Source organism: Camarhynchus parvulus, chromosome 7 (assembly GCF_901933205.1).
Source record: "Camarhynchus parvulus chromosome 7, STF_HiC, whole genome shotgun sequence".
NCBI classification, from domain to species: domain Eukaryota; kingdom Metazoa; phylum Chordata; class Aves; order Passeriformes; family Thraupidae; genus Camarhynchus; species Camarhynchus parvulus.
In genome coordinates, this window is record NC_044577.1 from 7,455,606 (window position 1) to 7,475,187 (window position 19,582).

Here is a 19,582-nt window from a genome sequence, read left to right on the forward strand (position 1 = left end):
TGTGCAAAAACTGCAATTGCCATTCTGGAGCAGCAGTGAAGGGCGCAGACACCATAAATCACGCTGTACTCCAGACATTCGCATTGCTCCTGACAGCGGTTTTCCTCCAGATACGAGAACACGATGTGCTCAGTAACTCGGCAAACCCACAGCTCGTCCAAGTCGGCGAACAAGGAGGGGCGGGAGGGGGTATAGCAAAGCTTACCCATCGGTTTCCTCTGCTCAGCCTTTCTACTCGCTTAAACAAGGGCGTTAACGCATTTTTCTCCTCAGACAGGCGCAATTCCAGACCCAGGCAGAGGACTCTCCCTTGCAGTGCCCTGGCAGGCCGTGCCAGGCGCTGAGGCCAGGAGGGACCGGAGTGTGGGGTGGGGGGTGAAAGGGACACAGCCCCTCACGGGCCGGCGCCGCGCTGCCCAGCGCTCCCGCCACCTTTCATCCTGGGAATGGCCGCAGAGAGCAGCCGGGGGAGGTTTCGGACGAAAATCCTGGTAGTGGACACGGGCAGTATGCTCACAAGCTCCACAACTCCCCGCACACACCGACGCTCTGAGGGGCACTAATGAAGGGAGGAGCGCCCCGTAAAAATCACCTGTGGCCAGGTGAGGGGCGGCCTCTGCTGCCAGGTAACCGACGGGAGGACACAGTCAAGCTGTGCCAGCGGAGGTTCAGGTTGGACATTAGGAAGAATTTCTTCAGAGAAGCTGTTTGGAAGGAGCTGCCCGGGGAGGTGGCAGCTCCTGGAGGTGTTTAAGGAGAGTCTGGACGCCGGGTGCCACGCTCCGGTGATGGATGAGGCGCTTTTGGGGCCGTTCCCCTCCTGCGCCGCCCCGGTGTGTCCGTGAGGGGGCGCGCGTGCAGCCCGCCCGCAGCACGCGGCGGCGGCGGGGCCAATCGGCGCAGGGCGGGGCGGGGCTGGCGCGCGGGTGGCGGCGGGACAAGATGGTGTCGCCGGGCGCGCTCCGCGTGGTGCGCTGCGGCGGCGGCGGCCAGCGCGGCGCCAGGGCCGTGTTCTCCGCTGACTCTAAGCAAGTGGCACGGGGGGCGGGGGTTGTCTCGATCGGGGGGGCTCCTGAGCTCCGGGCCGGGCTCTGCCCGCCCGTGTCCCCGCGGCCTGCGGCTGCCGCGGGGCGCCCGGACCCCTTGGGCCGGGGTAACGGCGTTTCCCCCCCGCAGGTACCTGCTGTACGCCTCGGGCGACTTCGTGAAGGTGCACAGCGTGAACACCGAGGAGACCCTGCGGCTCCTGTGCGGCCACGGCGACCTGGTGACCGGCATCCAGCTCAACCCACACAACCACATGCAGGTTTGCGGGGGGAGGTCCGGCTGGGGGTGGCCGGGCTGCCCCTGACCCTTGTGTGCCCCCGCGGGGGCTGTCCCGGGGCTGGCTGGGGTTTGGGAAGGGGCTGGGAGGGATTAGGGCATCGTGGAGCTGATGTTTCACTGAAATCTGACAAGAAGGGTAGAGCTGTGTCAGTTTCCTACGAACAGAAACGTGAAATGTCATGTGGATTGCACTCCTTGAATGGAATGACAACAAAACGGAAATACAGCAAAATTTTCGGTTCAAATTGATTGAAAGAGTAAAAGAAGCATATGAGAAGATCAGAAATACTGTGATCGGTGTTCACCCTTCTGTATCTGCTGGTAGTGATGCAGATGTGACTAAATCCATTTAACTTCCCCAGTGGCTCCCTCTGCCCCCAGCCTGCGTTCCCTGCTCCTAGTTTGCTTGGACTTTTTTGGTGTCTGGATATAAGCAAGATTTATTTACCAAGAGGGATGTTGGTAAATAAGTAAGTCTACATGTTAGCTTTGTGAAATGTTGGTAAATCTATATGTTAGCTTTGTAAAATTAGATGTTCACATGGTGGGTATCTGTGCATTCACTCTTTGTGACAATGTACATTTTGAACTAGAGTAGTGGTTTTGCGTTTGCACTTTATTTGAAGTCAGCACAGAGCTGGTCCCTGTCCTGTATTTTTTATTATTCAGTTACCTGGTTGTGATTTTATGTAGAATCTGGCTTTGATATATTGCTATTACTTATACAGTTGGTTTTGGTTTTTTATCTTCAGCTCTATTCTTCCTCTCTCGATGGCACCATTAAGCTGTGGGACTTCATGGATGGCATTCCCATTAAAGTATGTTGAGTTATTCCTGTTAACAGCATGACAAAAATGGGCACAAATCAGTCTAAGATGGGTTGTTCTACTACAAACACAACCTAAAACCCATCTAATTGTGTCAGTAAAAGAATGTGTGGTGATGATAATGATGCAGATCCTTTGGGGAAGAAGCTGGGAGATGTACTGACATACTGACCTTGCGACCTGCTGCAGTTTCGAGTCCAGGGTAGCTCTGGGAAGTGTGCTGCAGTTTGGGATACACCATTAAGAATTGATCCAATGGCTTGAAAATGTGGGCTGCTTACTCTTGCTCATATTTTCTGCTAAATACCCACTCTGGGTGTGCCTTCTGCTTTGTGTTAGAGATAAGGTATCCTAAAGCTTTTCAGTAAATCTGATGTCTCATATTTTATTAGTACTGTTTTAACATTTGTATCAGTCCTTGATAGAATAAAGATGTATTTGTCTTAGAATTGAGGATTTTAATTAATACATGAACCTTTCTGTAAGACATGATTTCCTTATTTTAAAGACATACACACAAATGTAGTTATTATTGATTTCCTTCTCTTTTTTTTTCCTTCAGACTTTCACTGTAGGATCCAAACTTCTGGCACTGTACGCGCTTGCCAGTGCTGAGGACTCGGTGTTTGTTGTCATTCCAAAGAAGGGTGAACGAGGTACAGTACAGGCAGCATCATCCATGCCATCTCAGTCATTCTGTGTCTGTGAGATTAGTCTCCCACCTTAGGCAGTAATACCATAAGCAGACTTGTCCTATTCACAGCATGCCTAGGTATTTTTTAATGAGATTTTGTCTGCAGTAAATACACCATCATCCATGTCATCTCAGTCATTCTGTGTCTGTGCTACTGTCCCAGCAGTGAGCAGTGTGCTGCAAGAATGGGCTTTAATATGTTAATTGTGAAATATTTTTTAAATCCTGTGGCAGATGTCTAGTTCTGCACTTTGTACCTCTTTCATTCTCATTCTGTAACATCTGTCATTCCAATATTTGTCTAGAAGAGTGCTTGTCTTTGCTTTTGAAGCATGTACTGCATGGTTGTGGTCTCATAGATGCAGTTCATCTTTGAGCTCATCTTTGAGTGCTCACCAAGGTTCAGGTTACACTACTGAAGTTGGGTATGAGTGCTGGGGATCATTCTCCCACCTTAGGCAGTAACCTTAGGCATTTATTACCATAAACGGACTTGTCCTATTCACAGCATGTCTAGTATTTTTTAATGGGATTTTGTCTGCAATAAATACAGCTTGGCCTCACTGTGTACTATAATATGTTGCTACTTCAGAGCAAGAGCTTCCCTTGGATTCTTCTGCTTACCCTTGCACTGATACCCACTGTCTGGTCCTCATTCTTCAGTACTACTGTTGGTTTCAGACAGATTTTTTTCTTTGGTCAGATACATTCCAGCTGGTCTCAGTTAAGCTGACAAAAGGAGCAGGCCAAGATCTGGAAGGCAAGGAGCTCTCAGTGGTTCTGGATGGTGTGGGTGCATCACCGAAGCAAATTGCATTTGGAAGAGAAGTATGCTCACCTCTGGGTTTTTTTCTTCTCTTGGTGTTGGTTGGTTGGAGGTTTTTTCCCTCTCAGATGAACTCTATGCTGTTTATACCTTTATACAAAGCACAGCAGTACTGAAACAAAACTGGAAGTAAATTAATTGGTATAAAAACTATACTCTTTTTAATATTACCAAAAAAAAAAGAAACTTTGAGACTTATAATGGGAAAGTATTTGCTCAATATCAGCTTATATGTTGTCTCCAGAGTAAAGTATTTTGTAGTGAAATGTACTTGATTTTTTTCTTGTGTGAAAAGATAATCTGTGTGTCCTAAATGGCTTTACTTTAACAGGATTCATATGTGGTATCAGTAAAGGATGTGAATCTCCAAGTTTATTTTTTTAAACGGAAATTGTTGAACAGGTAAGAATAAGAATGAAAATGTCAGGTATTCATTCAGTCTGATCTATCTTAAATGGTTTTTAACTCATGATGTGTGCACACATGGTCTCATATTTGGTTTTCTGCTGGAGGGGATGTAGTCACTATATGAGAAGCTTCCTGTAGAAGTGAACAGTGAGCAGATCAGGGGCAGTGGTACCTTATCTTTGCAGCTCAGGAATGTATTTTTTTCAGTTAAATACATAGGTTGATGCTGACCTGAAACAAGTGGTGGGCATAGTTTGGGCAGGGCCCAGGCAGCGGGAGAGAAGCAGGAGAAAAGGAGAGGGAGAGAGAGAAAGACAGAAGCAAAAACTCTTTCACCTTGATTGAAGGTGAAGAATTATGGAAATCAAGAGGAAAATAAGTCTGTCACTATTTTTTGAGAGTGCATGTAACCATAACAACTTGAAAATGTTTAATTTTTCTAATCAGAATTATTTTTTATGTGCACTAGCTGATCCTTTTGAAGATTTGTTTTAGAAAAACCAACCTAACTCTTAAAATTAAAGTTCCTTTCTTAACTTTTGAAGGTTTTCCTTAAGTACAGCGAAGACAAAAGGAGGTGACAATCGCTTCACTTGTGTCGTGTGCCATCCTACAGAGGATTGCATTGCAACTGGCCATGCTGATGGAAAGATTCGCCTCTGGTATGTGCAGTTTGGTTAACTGTGTATCCCATCAGCTCCTCTGACTGTAGGAATTAAGTCAAACCTGAGCAAAGCAGTCTAATTTGTCCTTAGCAATGCCATTTTCAGAAGTCAGAATGAGCAATGAACCTGCAGTGCTGACAAGTCTGTATGTCAAGTGGAAAAAATGCTATGTTAAGTTATGCTCAGTTAAATCTAAACTTAGGTGTAAAAGGTAATGTAGGAACAGGTGAAATAACTCTTTATGGACACATCTAAGGAGAGCACATCAGTGGAATACATGATTAGAAACACTACATGGTTAAGTTGCCTCCAGGGCTGATGATGATCTAAGATGTGAGGTGTAGACCAGGAAGCTTCTGAAAACCTGTAGCGTGGTTCCTTCCCTTCTTCTGCATCACTTGAGCATAGGATAAACCAGTCTAGAAGGTAGAGGACTGGATGATATAATTGATTCAGTTCAATATTTCCTTTGGTTTACTCTGTTGTTGATGTTGTGTGTAAAGAATTGTTTTGTTCCTCTCCACACAGGAGGAATTTCCACCACAAGAAAGCATACACATATTCAGCACTGCACTGGCATCATGATACTGTCATGGATCTGGCTTATTCTTTGGAGGGTGAGTAAAAGAAAAATAAAAACCAAAACAAAGCAATAAGAAAAACCCTACCAAAAGAACCCAAAAATCTCCATCAAACAAACAAAACCTCAAATTTGAAGTGTTGCAGCAGACAAGGAAGAATCTGTAGAAGCTCCAAGTTTGTCCACTTACTAACAAGTTAATTTCCAGAATTTTAAGTGTATCCAGGAAGGATCTGAAATAAAAACTAAAGGAGTTACTTTTATATGCATTTTGATTGGCATTTGTAATGTCAAATATCTTCCTTTTGTTGTAGAAGTAAAAATCTAACCCCTTATCTCACCTCTTCTCCCTCACCTCCATTCTTCTGCCCCTTCCATTTCATCAATAGTACTGATGAGTTCCTGCCAGTTTTACTTGCATCCAAATAAAACAAGCCAGTCTTGTCTGAGCTCAAACCTCCTGTCAGAAATACTACACTTCTATCTGAATTGTGTGATCTGAACTATTCTTCTTAAGTACTTTTTACAGGAGAATAATTCAGCCATATCCTAACACAAATACCCAGCTGATTCAGAAAGTGATGGGATCTACTACTCCCAAAGCATTGCTGAAATTTCACTGTAGACACAAGTTCCTGTTACTTAATCCAAGTTTCTCTAGCAATTTAACAGGAGATAATGAAAAGCATGTTTTCTCATTCTCAGTTTAAAAAGTTTTGAGAAACTCATGTCTGTCTGTCATTGTAAAGACACAGGGTGCTGATTTCATTTCTTTTTAAGCAAAACCTTTTAACTGTATTTTGTTGCTGGAAAAGGAACCAGGTTGCTGAGTGGTGGAGTTGAATCTGTTCTAGTCCAGTGGCACAATGAATCTTCATGCCAGAAGGATTTCCTGCCTCGTTTGGGGTCTCCCATCGAGTGCATCTCCATGTCCTCTGACGGCGTTCTCTGCTGCACCCTGCACACAGACAACAGTAAGCCAAAACACATCCAAGTATCACTTCAGTGGAAATGCAAATCTCTATGAGCTTTATTTTGATGATTTTGGATGAATTAACTAAGAACTGTATAAAATTTCATTAATGATCTGAAAAAACAGATTATTTTGCTCTTTGATCAGTTCTGTGAATTTGCTTGGTGACTGCTGTAACTTGGTTTTCCACTTTGGTGTCGTAAACTGGGAAAAGATACATTTACAGTACAGGTGGTTACAGTTCTTTCCCACCGAGAGATGTGTGCTTTTTGTGAGACTTGGTCTGCTTTCTCTTTCAGGAATTACAATAATCAACAGCAACCTAAGGTTTTCCAAAAGTATTCAAGGGCTAATCAAAAGTAAGTGCAGTAAAATTTGTCGTCCACTTAGAGGGTGGAATGTGTCACTTGACAGCTTTGGTCATTTGTCACCTGAATTTTGTTTCCAGGTAGAGATGTCAAGACTGGCCTAGTGGTTGATCCTAGAACCAAAGCTTTGGTCCTGAATGGAGAGCCAGGCCACTTGCAGTTCTATTCCCTCCAGAGTGACCAACAGTTGTTCAGTGTAAGTTGAATGGGCTTATACCAAAACTTTAACTCACTCAGTCAAGTTACTTGTGCATCAGAATTTATTTGAAGACTTAATATGGCAAATGGGGAAAAAACGTTACAGCTATCCCACAAGGCTGGATTGCAGGCTGACATGTTCTTGGCTTTATCTCTATATTCATGTGCTAAGCAAATCTAAATATTGATACTGAAAAAAGTACTCTAAAACAATGTGCTATCCTGTTAAATGTCAAAAATTTGTAGGTAAAACACCTTCAAATTATTTTTCATTCTTTCCTACACTTTGCGTCATTGTGGAATGCACGTGCTCAAATTCTGCTTTCCCCACATGTTGGCATACTTCTTCATGCCACAGCCCAGTCTGGTCTAACTGGAGCCTTCAGAACGTGCTTCCTCTGTGGTTTCATGAGTGATATCTCTTCCAGCTGCACCTGAATTTTAACTCCCCTGTGGCCTTGCTTTGCAGCTGGACATCGTGCAGCGGCAGTACATCCACCAGGCGGGCCTGAAGCAGTCGGACCTGGTGAAGGTTGCATTCAGCGCTCGGGGCACCTGGCTGGCCACGGTGGAGGAGAGTGAGGAAGTGGCTGACCCCGAGCTACAGCTGAAGCTGTGGTTCTACAGTGAAGAAACACAGAGGTAATGGTAACAGCTGGCCTTCCAGCTGTCAGTCACACAAATCCCTGCACAGATGTTGCCTTGCAAAGATCTGGGAATTTACTATGCGCACTACAGCATCTGCAGCAGAGCACAGAGTTGCACTGAATTCACACAGGAAATAATTGCTCTGGATCTATTTTACTCAGAGTAATTAGAGACAGTTGTAACCATGGGACTTAAATTCACAAATTTTCTTGGTATTAAAAATCATGGACCTGACAGAATGGTTCTGTAGCTCATATAGTTTTCCTACCTCTATTTAATCCATCATTAATTGATGGATTCGGAAGCTTATAATTGTATTGTTGGTCTTTGTCTTTAGCTAACATATGCATTAATAGCCTTTCCCTAATTTTCCTTTCCTGGTTAATAGCCTTTCCTTAATTTTCATCTTTAAAAAATGACATTTTGACTACAAATTATTTTCTTAAAGAAACAAAGCAAAAGAAAGCTACTACACAGATAACCACATGACTGATTTTCTAACTACTGGAAAGACTGCCCAGGGTTCAGGCTGAGTGTTTGAGAGATGCTTGCCTACTGATAATTCTTGGTGCTGGGCTAATGTATGGAAGCCATTAGGGGAACCTGATCTGTTAATGCAATAGCATTTAGCTGTCTTAATTAGAAATTCCTTTGATTGCTCTTCTCTCTGCCCATTCCAGAATCAGCTTGAACTGAATTCTCCCCAGGTTCCAAATGAAACAGAATGACAACCTTTTGCTTTCTTTTCCTATAGCTTTGCGCTGAACACCAGAATAAACACGCCCCATGACAACCACATCACAGACATGTGCTTTCGTGACATGGATGAACTGGGAGATGACTCTCTCATACTGGTAACAACTGGCAGAGACTGTGTGTTTAAAGTCTGGGTGATGGTAGAAGACTCTGATCCAGAAGGTAAGTGTGGCCAAAATATAACTTACTCTTACTTGCACCTTTTAACGTAGAATATAAGAATAACCTGAGTTGGAAAGGACCTACAATGCCATTTGAAGTCATGCTGTAGAAATTAGAACCCTACTTTCATTTGCTCAGTCCCCTGCATTGATCTGCTTCTGCTGCTGCATGAAGTGTTGTGTTCTCCTGAGCGTCCTGTGATGGAGTTCTGCTGTAGTTTATAGTATTAGTTTGGTCTGGAGGTTCCTGATATAACCAAAGACCTTGGCAAGCTGCTGCAGAAGGGAGTGGCAGCCTATGTTCATTGGTTAAAGAACTGTTTCTGGTAATGATTTTTCCATGCTGAGAGAATGGATTTTTGTCAGTCCTCTGGGTTGGCTTTTCATTTGAGACTTCTGCTCAAAGGAGCAGTGTACAGAAATGTGTTACTGTTTTTGAGGTGAATTAGTGTAAAATAATAGCACTTCTGCAATTTGACATATCCACCACTTCAGAGTTCATTTTTTGAACATCCTTCCTTTCCATTAGGTACTTGAACATCATAGAATGGGTATCTAGGTATTTCTGAGATACTTTTAATAACCAAATTTAACCTCAAGAAAGACACGCTGATGTCACTTCTTTCAAACACACCATTTGTGTATATTTATTGATTGTTCTGTATGCCTCTGGATGTGAAATACAAAAGATTTCCAACATATTAATGTCCTTTTACTTCAATGTTATTACAGTGTCAGGCACACGTAAGTGAGGTGGCACTTTCCTGCCACTTGGCTGTCTTGTCATTTCATGTTCCTAAGTAGCTGTGATAGTGGTGTTGCTGAGCTGCTTGCAGTTTAGAAATCTGTTTGTCTTTTCATGGGCAGGTGAGAACATGTTCAAAAGTACTTTAGAGCTGCTAGGGTTTCCATTTGGCAGACTTTGCCAGACTTTCCCTTTCCAAGCTCTTTGTCCCTCAACTGTGGCTGCTCATGAGAAGACAGACAAAACTTGTGTCATTTACTGTATTAGTAGTAATCTCCCCAGTGGTATCTGAAAGAGGGTTTGGTTTTGCTTTTTTTCATAAATTATTCTGAGGTTAAATTATATCTTAACTTAATGAGCAGATACTTTGATCTTGAGCACAGTATTAGTTAGGGATGAAACTTAATTTTTTTTCCTTCCACAAAATAGTTTTGTATCTGCTGACTGGCCTCCTCAGGGTGTTTGTATTTGAGTGACTACAGGGCTCTGTTTTGTGGCATATGTAAAAGTACCAATTACTGGTGGCTGCTCTGGTGTATTTGCCCAGTGGGGCAGAGTAGGAATGCTCAGGCAGAAAGGCTTGACATGCTGCAGCTTCTCTGCAGCAAATACTAGTTTGGCAAAGGGCTCCTCAGTTGAGTTCACTCTGGTATGTGTTCATTGCAGCAGGTCTCTTGCTGGGCCCCTAGATGGTGCCATGCAGTTGGAAGTACTCAATCGTTTCTGGCTTTTTTTTTTTTTTTTTTAACAGGCAGGTCTTTTAATCATCAACTTGTGGCCATTATATAAAGAGTAACTTAGCATAGGGTGATTTTCGTTTTTTTTGCTCATCCTACTCAAATGTTTCAAAAGCATGCTGTAGGAATTATTTTATACTGGGAAATGTGTGTTAATGTGGTAAGTACATCAGTTTGCTCCAGTTTATTTTCTGGTAACTATCAACAGGGGTAAAGGTGTCCAAACAGAATGCAGTGGCAGGTGAACCAACTGAAGGAAGCATGCTGGTGGGTCACTTGGTGATCCTCAAATCCTCTGTAAATGAACCATGAGCTTTGTTGGACTCAAATGCAAGCTGTGTTCAGATTTTGAGTAATGCTCCTGTGTTCTTGCTAGAGTTTTGACAGAACAATTTTTCCAGAACATTAAGTGCTGAAACTACTTGGGTATCATTTTTCCTAACCTCTGCCTCTGTGAGAGCACAGTTATTGGAGTTGGCAAACTAAGCATGAATATTGTACCATGTCAGTCTCGAGGTTCACTGTTCAAATGCAAACCTGAGGACAAATGAAAACCCTAGCAGCTGTTTCTCCTATTAGAACAGGACAGATTCTCTGTACTCTTCAAAAATTCTGAAAGAAAACTGTTTTGCCTTGAGCCTGTTTCGCAGTAATAATTGAATTCTTTCTTCATGTATGGACTTGAATTAACTGGCTTGTTCATTCAATGCAGCACACCAGAGTGTGAGCTGGAGCTGTGACTTTGTAGGCAGCTACCACAACTACCAAGCTACAAACTGCTGCTTCTCAGAAGATGGCTCTTTGCTGGCTGTTAGCTTTGAAGGAACTGTCACTGTATGGGATTCACTTACTTGGGATCTTAAGTGTACATTTTGCCACCCACCTGGAAATATAAGGTACATTTTTCATCTGCTCTTTTTTTGTCTCATTTGAACTCTCAGAAAAGAAAGAATCAATTCATGGCAGTCCAAGACCTTGTATATGCTCATAAACATATACACATAAACATTGATTTTATCAGTCTTAAATTTGTATATAGAAAAGACTAAAATGGCTTTTAGGTGGCCATGGCTTTTTTTATTCTAAAAATAAGATTGAGCCTTGCAGTTCCTTCTTACTTGCTTATGTCTCTTGTACCTCCCATCCTCAAATCTCTATCATGGGACACACAAGTAGTGTGTTGATAGCCCTTCTCTTTTCCCCCATTAATCCAGGGGTGAATCAAAGTCCGGGAAAAGTGTAAATGCAAACAGTTGGTTCTTTATTTGTGTATGCATGCATGCAAATGGAAATTATATCAATAAACCATAAAGGCATGATGACCTTACCTGTACTATGAAATACATATCTTCATCCTCTGTAACCTCTGTTCAAAAATCCATGTTTTCCTGGCAGACTATCCCAGCAATGCTCCATTCTATGCTGTCATGATAAAAGACATCAACATTGTATGGTCACAATATTTTAAAGACTCTTGGCACAAAGAATCATAGCAGCATACAGAGGTTTCTCCCTTTCATGTGCTGTGTGTATGTTTGTAAGCATTTCTTTTGTGTTATGAAATCTGTTTTATGTTGGTCCTCTAAGATTAGAAATTGAGAAATGTTATTCTGAAACTAGTGTGGAGGAAAATTGTGGGAGGCATGTGAGCCACCAGCTTGGTGCAGTGGCAAGCTTTTCCCAGGCCAGCTGCCTCCTCTTATAACCTCTACTATTTGTTATATTAAAAGGAAATAAATTACTCTAGGTATATAATGAATTACTGTATTATTTGCATAATGTCAAAGGGCTATGCTTTAATATACAAATTCTGTCCCTTATTAGCTTTTTTAAAAATCTTTTATCATTACAAGTCCTAAGGCTGTTCTGTTATTCTCAAACAAGAGACTGAGAAATTAAATCTCATGCTTTCTTCAACTGGAGCTCTAATAGCCCTTTTTAAACTACTACTCTCATTCTAGTTCCTAAACAATAGTAGGGCTTCTCTAAATACTAATTTATTTTCCAATCCCAATGTGAATACTTAGAGTTATGTATGGGTTTGTAATTTATTTTAGAGTTTTAAATCCCTCCTTTATATTGGAATGCTGTAGAAACATGTAATCCTTACATAATTATGCACACTTTAAATTATCAGATTTATCTGATAGTTATGTGTGGAGTTTCATGCCACTAGAGGTGAATGCAAAAAGCAAACTTTGGATTTAGATACCAAAAGTAAATCATAACTAAATAGTTTTTGTGACTTGTGAGTAATTGCTACATAGAAAAAAAACAAAGATGAACTCTGAAGGTGACTAATTTGTTTTGACTTCTTACTTCTGTAGGAACATCTGCTTTGGGAGACTAACATGTTCCAAGTACCTTATTGGTGCCACTGATTATGGCTTTCTGTGTTGCTGGAACCTGCTCACTTGTGCATGTAAGATCAGCTTGAATGTGTGCTAGAGTAATTTATTACTTGAAATCACTGTGAAACCTTGAAATAATTCTAGTTCAGTTCCAGATTTAACACACTACAAAATGCCCTGTGGAAATGGGATTATTTTCATACTTAGGATAGGATACTGTCTGTGTGCATGTGCTTTGTGTGTGCAGAATAAATCTTGGGTTAGGTGAATGATAACCCAGTAATAGGTAGTATTTCTTACACTTGTGTAGGAGTTGGCAGCATTTGTGTGTTTTTATTCACCAGGGAATGAGTGAAGCTGCCTCTTCCAGCAGCTAAGGCCTTGTGTGTTTGTTTGACCTTTTGTTTGGCTCCTTTTCACCTCTGCCTCTTGCTGTGCTTTTCAGTGGAGTGGAGTGCCCACCTCAACGTCGTAGTGCTGCAACCTGATCCCCTTTCTGAACACATTGCTGCAGTCTCATGGCTCTCCAAAGAGTCCAGCTGTAAGTACAAAGCCTTCTTTCACTAGTCATAATCAGCAGAATTTAAAACTGGGGAAGCACAATTCCTAGAAAAGGTTTTCTTAGAATTCAGACCATGAAAGCTGGAGAGGGACTTCAGGGTGTGCCTGCACCTGTGGGAACTGAGCCATATCTGACAGCAGCATTCAGATAAAGTGTGTTACCTTTTCTTCCAGCTGGTAGTTTCAGGTACAGGATATATCTCAGGATTAACCACACTTTCTGGGTGAGGGTCTCAAATGTTCTTGACCTTCTCTTGTAAATGCAGAACTGTGCAGCTACATTTTAGAGCTCTGACATTAAATTAACTCTTCCTACAGAAATGGTAATTTCCAAGTGTGTTCTGTGGACTGGAGTATTGTGAAAGGTCCCTTCTATTACTGAGTGAAGTTAGCCAGTTAAATTCCTGTGAAGTGCTGCTTGGAAGCAATCCTGTCCAGCCTTCTTGGCTGTGATATGCAGGGCTTTGACAGCTGGCCAGGAGTGTAAGAATTTCCTGATTTTAAAAGAAGATATTTTTGGTTTTGCAGTGTTTGTGTTTAAACCAAGTGAGCCATGGCCAGTCTACATCCAGAGAAATCTTTGTAAAGAAAAGATCCTGCTTGCTGCCTTCATTCCAAGAGATGAACCTGAAATTATAAGCTCAGAAAAATACCTGTGGCTAAGAAAATCCCAACTGTTTTTTCTTACAGATACACAAGTAAGGAATAGTAATTGGTAGGTGGTTCCAGGGGAAAAACTGTTTTCTTTAAAATGGATTGATAGGAATTCAGAGTTCTGCTTGTGAGCATAGGAGTTCCTTTTTTGATTTCATGTCATTATAAGCTGTGCTTTGTTGAAAGCGTTTAACTGCCAAAACAGCCTAAGAGCAAAATTATTTACTGGTTTTCTATTGGTTTTCTACTATTCTTGTGAATAGTTTTATGCTGCTTCATTGATACAAGAGACTAGATAACTTGGGAACATTGCCTATGCTGTTTAACTTAAACAAGCACCTAGAAGCTGTATGAATTATTGCTGATTATTCAAATGTTCCATGTGATATTCAGTTTCCCTGTAATTTCTGATGGGGGTGTGGGGTTTTTTGTTTGTTTTCCTAAAAAGCATATAGAACCTCTAGGTCCATTCTTGCTTCTCTTCAATTTCTTTACAAAATACAGATGAAGACATGGTTTTGCCTCTTCCACTTGACTGATAAAACTTTTGGGCCAGTTGGAAGTTTCTGTAGGCAAGCTATGCAAATATAGAAAGCAGTTTCACATATCATAACATATCATAACATCCTTCTGTATTTTAGGAGCTAATGACACTTAGCACAAAGTCTCTGGAAGAAAGGCTCACACCATCAAGCAAACAGGTACCTCTCATAGAACTTCTGACTGAGATGGGCAGAGCAGTTCAAAATTCTGATGGTTGTTTTGTCATACTGAAATTCCCTTTTGCCATGAAAATGCTCACCAGATCCTTACCTGGAGTCCCAGGCACTTAGCTGAAGGGGCAGTAATCTGGATTTGCTTATTTTTTGACAAGAAGTGCTGTTTGCAAAATTTTTTTAAGTACCAGTGAGCTACTCTCCATTTCCCCTGGGGAGAAAAAATAATAATTTTCTAAAATCTTCAGGTTACAGAAATGAAGCAAAATGTTTGAGTAAGCTCTTTCCTTATGTTGGTTTCTGTAACACTTGGAATCTTGAGTGTGGTCTGAACTATGGGGATGAACAGTTGTCAGTCAATTGTGACTTACCTGTGAGAAGGAGTTCCAGAATTGCATTCCAGTATGTATTTCTGTGGAGAAGTAGTCTGGGAAATTGGATTTTTTTTTTAATTCATTTTGAAGAAGTTAAAACTATAACAGCAGCACTTGATTGATTTCGTTGGTTAGATAAAGTAGATCAAAGTAGAAGTTAGTATCTTTCTAATATAAAATGCTGTGGGACTGTGGGCATAAGCAATCAGTCTCTTTGGAGAGTGGGGAAATAATTTGGTGTTCAGATTAATGTATATTGATGCAGGAGAATGCCAAAAGTCAAGGTGCCATGTTTTGCTTCCCATTGCATAATTGAATCTCCCTGCAGATGATGCTGGAATATATATTATCTTTTGGTTCTGTGGAATCAGAAAACCCATCCTTTGGTTTTCTGGCACATGCACCACCTTCCATACTTGGAAGTTAATAGGTAGATCAGCAAACTAAAGTCCAGTGTTCTTGGGGCCAGATTCTGGAGAGTTTTGTAACCCTCTGTGCAGGATTCTCTCCAGACACCTGACAGAGAATGAGTACAAAGAGCCACATAGCTCAGTTGAGTTAAATTTGAGTGTAGGCTTTTCTCACTTGGGTTTATTCTGAATTTTAGTAACTTAAAAGGAGGTAGAACTTATATTTGTGACACTAAAATTCTACTTACATTTTTTCAAGCTGGCAGTAGAAGAAAGTCTTCCTGTGACACCATTTAGTGTGCTGCTGGGAAAGCACAGACGTCAGCAAGCACAGGAGGATATAGACCTTGGAAAACCAGTTGTTCATAATAAGCAGGAGCAAGCTTCACCTGCTGTCAAAGAGGTAAGGGTAATTACAGTAAAAGTAATTACAAGCAAAATCACGACAAACAAAGCCTTTCATAAAGCTTTTGTTTTATCTTTGCAGCTTTTGCACACTCCAGCACACGTTTTGCCATCTGCTTCCTTCCTCTGCACTATATTTATTAACTCATTGCTCATCTCCAAAGAGAACAAAAGGTAAGAAAAGTTCAAGAACTCTCCTTAGTTATCAAAGTCACTTTAAATTGTGTCAGTCTTTGTTTGAAGTGTAAAAGCAGTTTTCCAACACTCTTTATCTATTCAGTAATTTGAACACTTCAGTGTGGTAATGGTCTGGCCGTGTAGTGTATTGGCTCTTTTGTTGCTGTTATTTTTGCTGGGTTTTGCCTAATGTGTTTATATGCAAAACACTGCCTTTTACGCTCAAACGTTCTCTATGAATTTAACTTTATTCCAGGGATTTAATGGCTTTTTAGTGCTATTTTTGGTTCAATATTAGACTCTCAACTTTATTTGAAATTACTGTGACTTGCTGCATAATTTTTTGTTTCAGTTTCTAGATACACCAGTTAGTTAGAAGCTTGATCTTAAGAATTGTTTTAGAAGTCAAATGTCATTTCTAATTAAGCTAGAAAATAAAAGGGTATACTGTAAGCACATCTAAGTTTGGCTTACAGTGCATTAATGCCAATTTATTGGTAGGTACTTAAAATTGTAGCTTTCTCCTTTGGGATCAAAGGAATGCAGGCACAGGGATTACAACAGTGCTCTTGTATTAGGATTAATATCTAGTCACTTACACTGAAGCCAGTTCGGTGATTGCATTTTTGTGCCATGTGTTCTTTAAAATGCTTCATTAGACTCTGCCAGGCCAGGGATGAAAGCCTGTCCTTGCAATCAGGTGTTGGTGTGGATTTGCCAGATGGGTGAGTGGGTGGTTCGCAGGGCCAGAGCTCACCCAGGAACAATCACAGCTCCTGAGTGCCCTGGGTTCTGCCCTACAGCCTGTTCTGTGTCCTGGCTTCTGCCACCCTGTGCTGCCACTGCTGCAGGATCTCTGACTGCATGGCACAACAAAACAGCCACAGAACAGTGGCAGAAATCTAATACATGGGAACTTGCATCTAGTTTCAGTCCTGAAGAATGTGGGAGTTCAGTGACCTGTGTAAATATTTGCACTTGCAGAGCTTGTACTTTGACAGCAGTGACTGCTGTGGCTGTGCATTTAAAGGTACATGTAATTGTAAGCATTGGGCCCTTGAAGATTGTCCACATTTTATCAGTGTATATATTATACAGTGGATATATTATTAACATTAAATGCTTCTATTTTCCATGGCAATATGATATTACTGTGTGCTTCTCCATTTACATTTTGTGAGTGATGAATAGTTTGTGTTAAAACAGATGATTTTTAGAAGACCAGTACTGTTTTGCCATGAAGTTCACTCTTAATACATCTGGACTATTTATACAACAGACACTTGAATTAATACTATTAATTAATGCATTTTAAATTATAACAGTTCCATATAATTTGTTGGAATTGTGCTTTTTACTTCAGCACAGGCTTAAAATTCTTAAACTCAGAAGAGAATGGCCATTTCAAACATCTCTCTATGTTTAGAGAAAAAAAAACAAACAACCAAAGAATTTTTTTCTTTCCTAGTAATGCTAACTAATACCTAGTAATAGTATTGCAGCAGTTTTTAAGACCAAGTGACCCTTTTCAGATTTGAAGGAGTGACCTTCTTGAACAGTCTCATCTACCAGTATATCCAACATTTCTGATCCTGTAGGACTGCAGTGTTGTAACATTTGTCATAATGCTGACCTGCCTGCTCTGCAGTTACCTATTATGTTTCAAGAAAAAAAACTATTTTAAGTTTACTTAGAGGAGAGCTATTTGAAAAATGGCTTGAAATTGAGATTGCAAGAGAAGTATAGTAGGTAGACTGAAAGAAAAAAGGTAGATTGAAATGAAAAAAAAAGATAAAATCTTGTTTACTTAGTTGTTTGCATGATACTTCTCCCCTATAGTACTGTAGAATGTGAGAGTACCTATTAATTGGGTTGTTTCCAACCATCTTCCAGTGCTGAAGAAGTTGCTGATGAAGTAGAAATGGAGAGTGAAAAAGCAGAGGATGAGTCAGATGAGGAAGATGTCACAGCAATGGAACAAGAGGATACAAGCCATATGGAATTGTTAGGAGAGATGACGTGTAAATTGTCTAAATCCCAGGAAAAAGAGCTACGAAAAATAAGAAAAATGGACTACAGCTGGATATCAGCCTTCTAAACAGACATCTTACTTTTTTATACTACAAGTTGAAGCTTTGTGGATTAAATATTCTTTTAAATTTTTTTTCAGGTCCTCTGGCCAAAAATTTTTATCAGCTTCTCTTTCCAAAGGAACGCAGAACAAGGGGGAGTGATTAAAGTTTTGAAAAGCTGATTCTGCTCTTAGTTTATTACTGATTCTCTGTGACCTTAGAAAATGCTTAATCTGATTTGGGGGCTCCCCACCCCCTTGCAAGTGTATTTAAAAGCCTAATAGCAAAACTGAGTTCATTATCTGGCTTGTGATCAGTTAGCAAAGTGACAGCTCAGCTGCTGAAAATCTTCCCCACTGGGGCTGGGTTACTGCTGCCAAAGCAGCAGCAAATGCCTTCAGCTGGTGACAGAGCTTAGCTCAAGGTGTGGCAGGGGAAGTCAGGGTGGTTCTTGGTGCTGTATGCAGGTAAGTTACAAGTCTCCTCCTCAGAAGTTCCTCTCCAGCTGTTGAGACAGATGAGAAGTGGTTTTACATGCCTGGTTAGAGAATAGAGATGTTTAATCTTTTGTGGGGTTCACAGAGTGTGGAGATTCTCAGGTGGAGGATGCACAGTGTATCAGAGCACTATGAAACCTTTCCAGAACTCAAGACAGCTGCATCATGTAGGAGATGCATCAGTTTATGCAACAGCCAGTTTAACAGGCCTTTAATGCATCAGCTGCAATTCCAATATATCACTTAACTATACATAGAGAGTGTAGAATTGGTTTGGAAGTGGTGAATTTGAGGGCATAAGAGTGAATACAATCTCCATGGTGCTGCAGTATGAAGGCAAGCAGATGCAAATGGTACAGGGTCACTAAAAGCTCTGAAGAAACAATATTTTGCTAAAACTATTCAGATTAAAAATGCTGGAGCAGGAACAATCCAGCATTCAGTGAAAACTGTGTTCTCCTTACTCTGCTTTTCCAAAAAAGTAGAGGACCCTTTGCTTCCTCTCCTGTGTTAACATGATATAGTGGAAGGCAGTTAGTGGCAACACTTTTAACTTTTTGGGGGGAAATTATCCTACAACAGACACAATCTGTCACTTCCTCTTCTGTATAGAAATACTTAGGCATCAAGGAAAGCAGCTCAGAATCATTTTCCTAGCAGGTTTATCTCTCCCATTTTAACCCAAAGGCAGTGTTTGCTCCCTTGGTGTGCTGGCAGCTCCATCATCAGCTGCTGTGGGGTTAAATAGGCCCAGGCTGCAGCCAGGGAGGAATGGATGCTGTAGCAGCACCCAAAATGTGGCACAACAGTGACCTGTACATTTAGGAGTGAGGTACTTTGGATGTTGGGCCTGCCATGCTGAGGCTGTGGGGGGAAGTGTTAAACCCTGGGAGATGGAAACACTGCAATAGAGACAGGGATGCTGAAAAGAGCTGTTAAAAACAATTCCAATAGGTCTGAGTGCTGGCTTCAGGAAAAAAAAAGCCAAAAATTAGTTTAAAACTCATTATTATAGAAAATTACCTTTTAATTCTGTAAATTCACTATCATGGATGTGAAAACATGAATGTAAGGATAATATGAAGATACTTAGAAGACAACACTGGTTTCTGTAAAGAGCCTTGGAATGTCTGCCATGCAACTTGAATTGAATGATGACAGTCCCTTGCACATTCTATATTTCCTTCCACTCAGACATTAATGTGAAAAATAGTTAATTGATCCAGTTTCAGACAAAGCCAGCCAGGGTTAACATAGTCCCATGGCAGCAAGGGGCTCCTGCATCTTCTCATACAATATAGTTAGGCACCACAGCTCTTCAGACTACCAGTACTTAAAACTGTGAGGCACATTTTCTTCTATCATAGATTATTTACTAGGACTAGCATTACTGAGATTTTAAAGGAAAGGTTTTCATAATTAGGTGTTTTCCTGTTTAGGCCTTGGTATGCAG

At 41.1% G+C, this 19,582-nt stretch overlaps 1 protein-coding gene across 1 annotated transcript; it reads left to right on the forward strand.

Moving 5' to 3' along the window:
• The first annotated feature begins 923 nt into the window (after window positions 1–923).
• WDR75 (WD repeat domain 75) lies at window positions 924–17,814 on the forward strand. The gene is made up of 21 exons (XM_030951922.1): window positions 924–1,028; window positions 1,177–1,306; window positions 2,079–2,144; window positions 2,716–2,809; window positions 3,551–3,675; window positions 4,005–4,075; window positions 4,627–4,743; window positions 5,275–5,363; window positions 6,142–6,300; window positions 6,599–6,658; window positions 6,748–6,863; window positions 7,335–7,507; window positions 8,268–8,431; window positions 10,625–10,808; window positions 12,240–12,334; window positions 12,709–12,804; window positions 13,353–13,522; window positions 14,120–14,179; window positions 15,238–15,381; window positions 15,466–15,557; window positions 17,454–17,814. Exons 1-21 carry the CDS (start codon window positions 943–945, stop codon window positions 17,656–17,658), a joined length of 2,496 nt encoding a protein of 831 aa, XP_030807782.1. The 5' UTR covers window positions 924–942; the 3' UTR covers window positions 17,659–17,814.
• The last annotated feature ends 1,768 nt before the right edge of the window (window positions 17,815–19,582 follow it).

Bases quoted from the DNA above. Each gene is read 5' to 3' on its own strand.
- WDR75 (XM_030951922.1), top strand. From the start codon at position 943: ATGGTGTCGCCGGGCGCGCTCCGCGTGGTGCGCTGCGGCGGCGGCGGC. The intron at 2,810-3,550 runs GTACAGTACAGG...TTCTTTGGTCAG, and splicing joins TCCAAAGAAGGGTGAACGAG to ATACATTCCAGCTGGTCTCA. The intron at 4,744-5,274 runs GTATGTGCAGTT...CTCTCCACACAG, and splicing joins GATGGAAAGATTCGCCTCTG to GAGGAATTTCCACCACAAGA.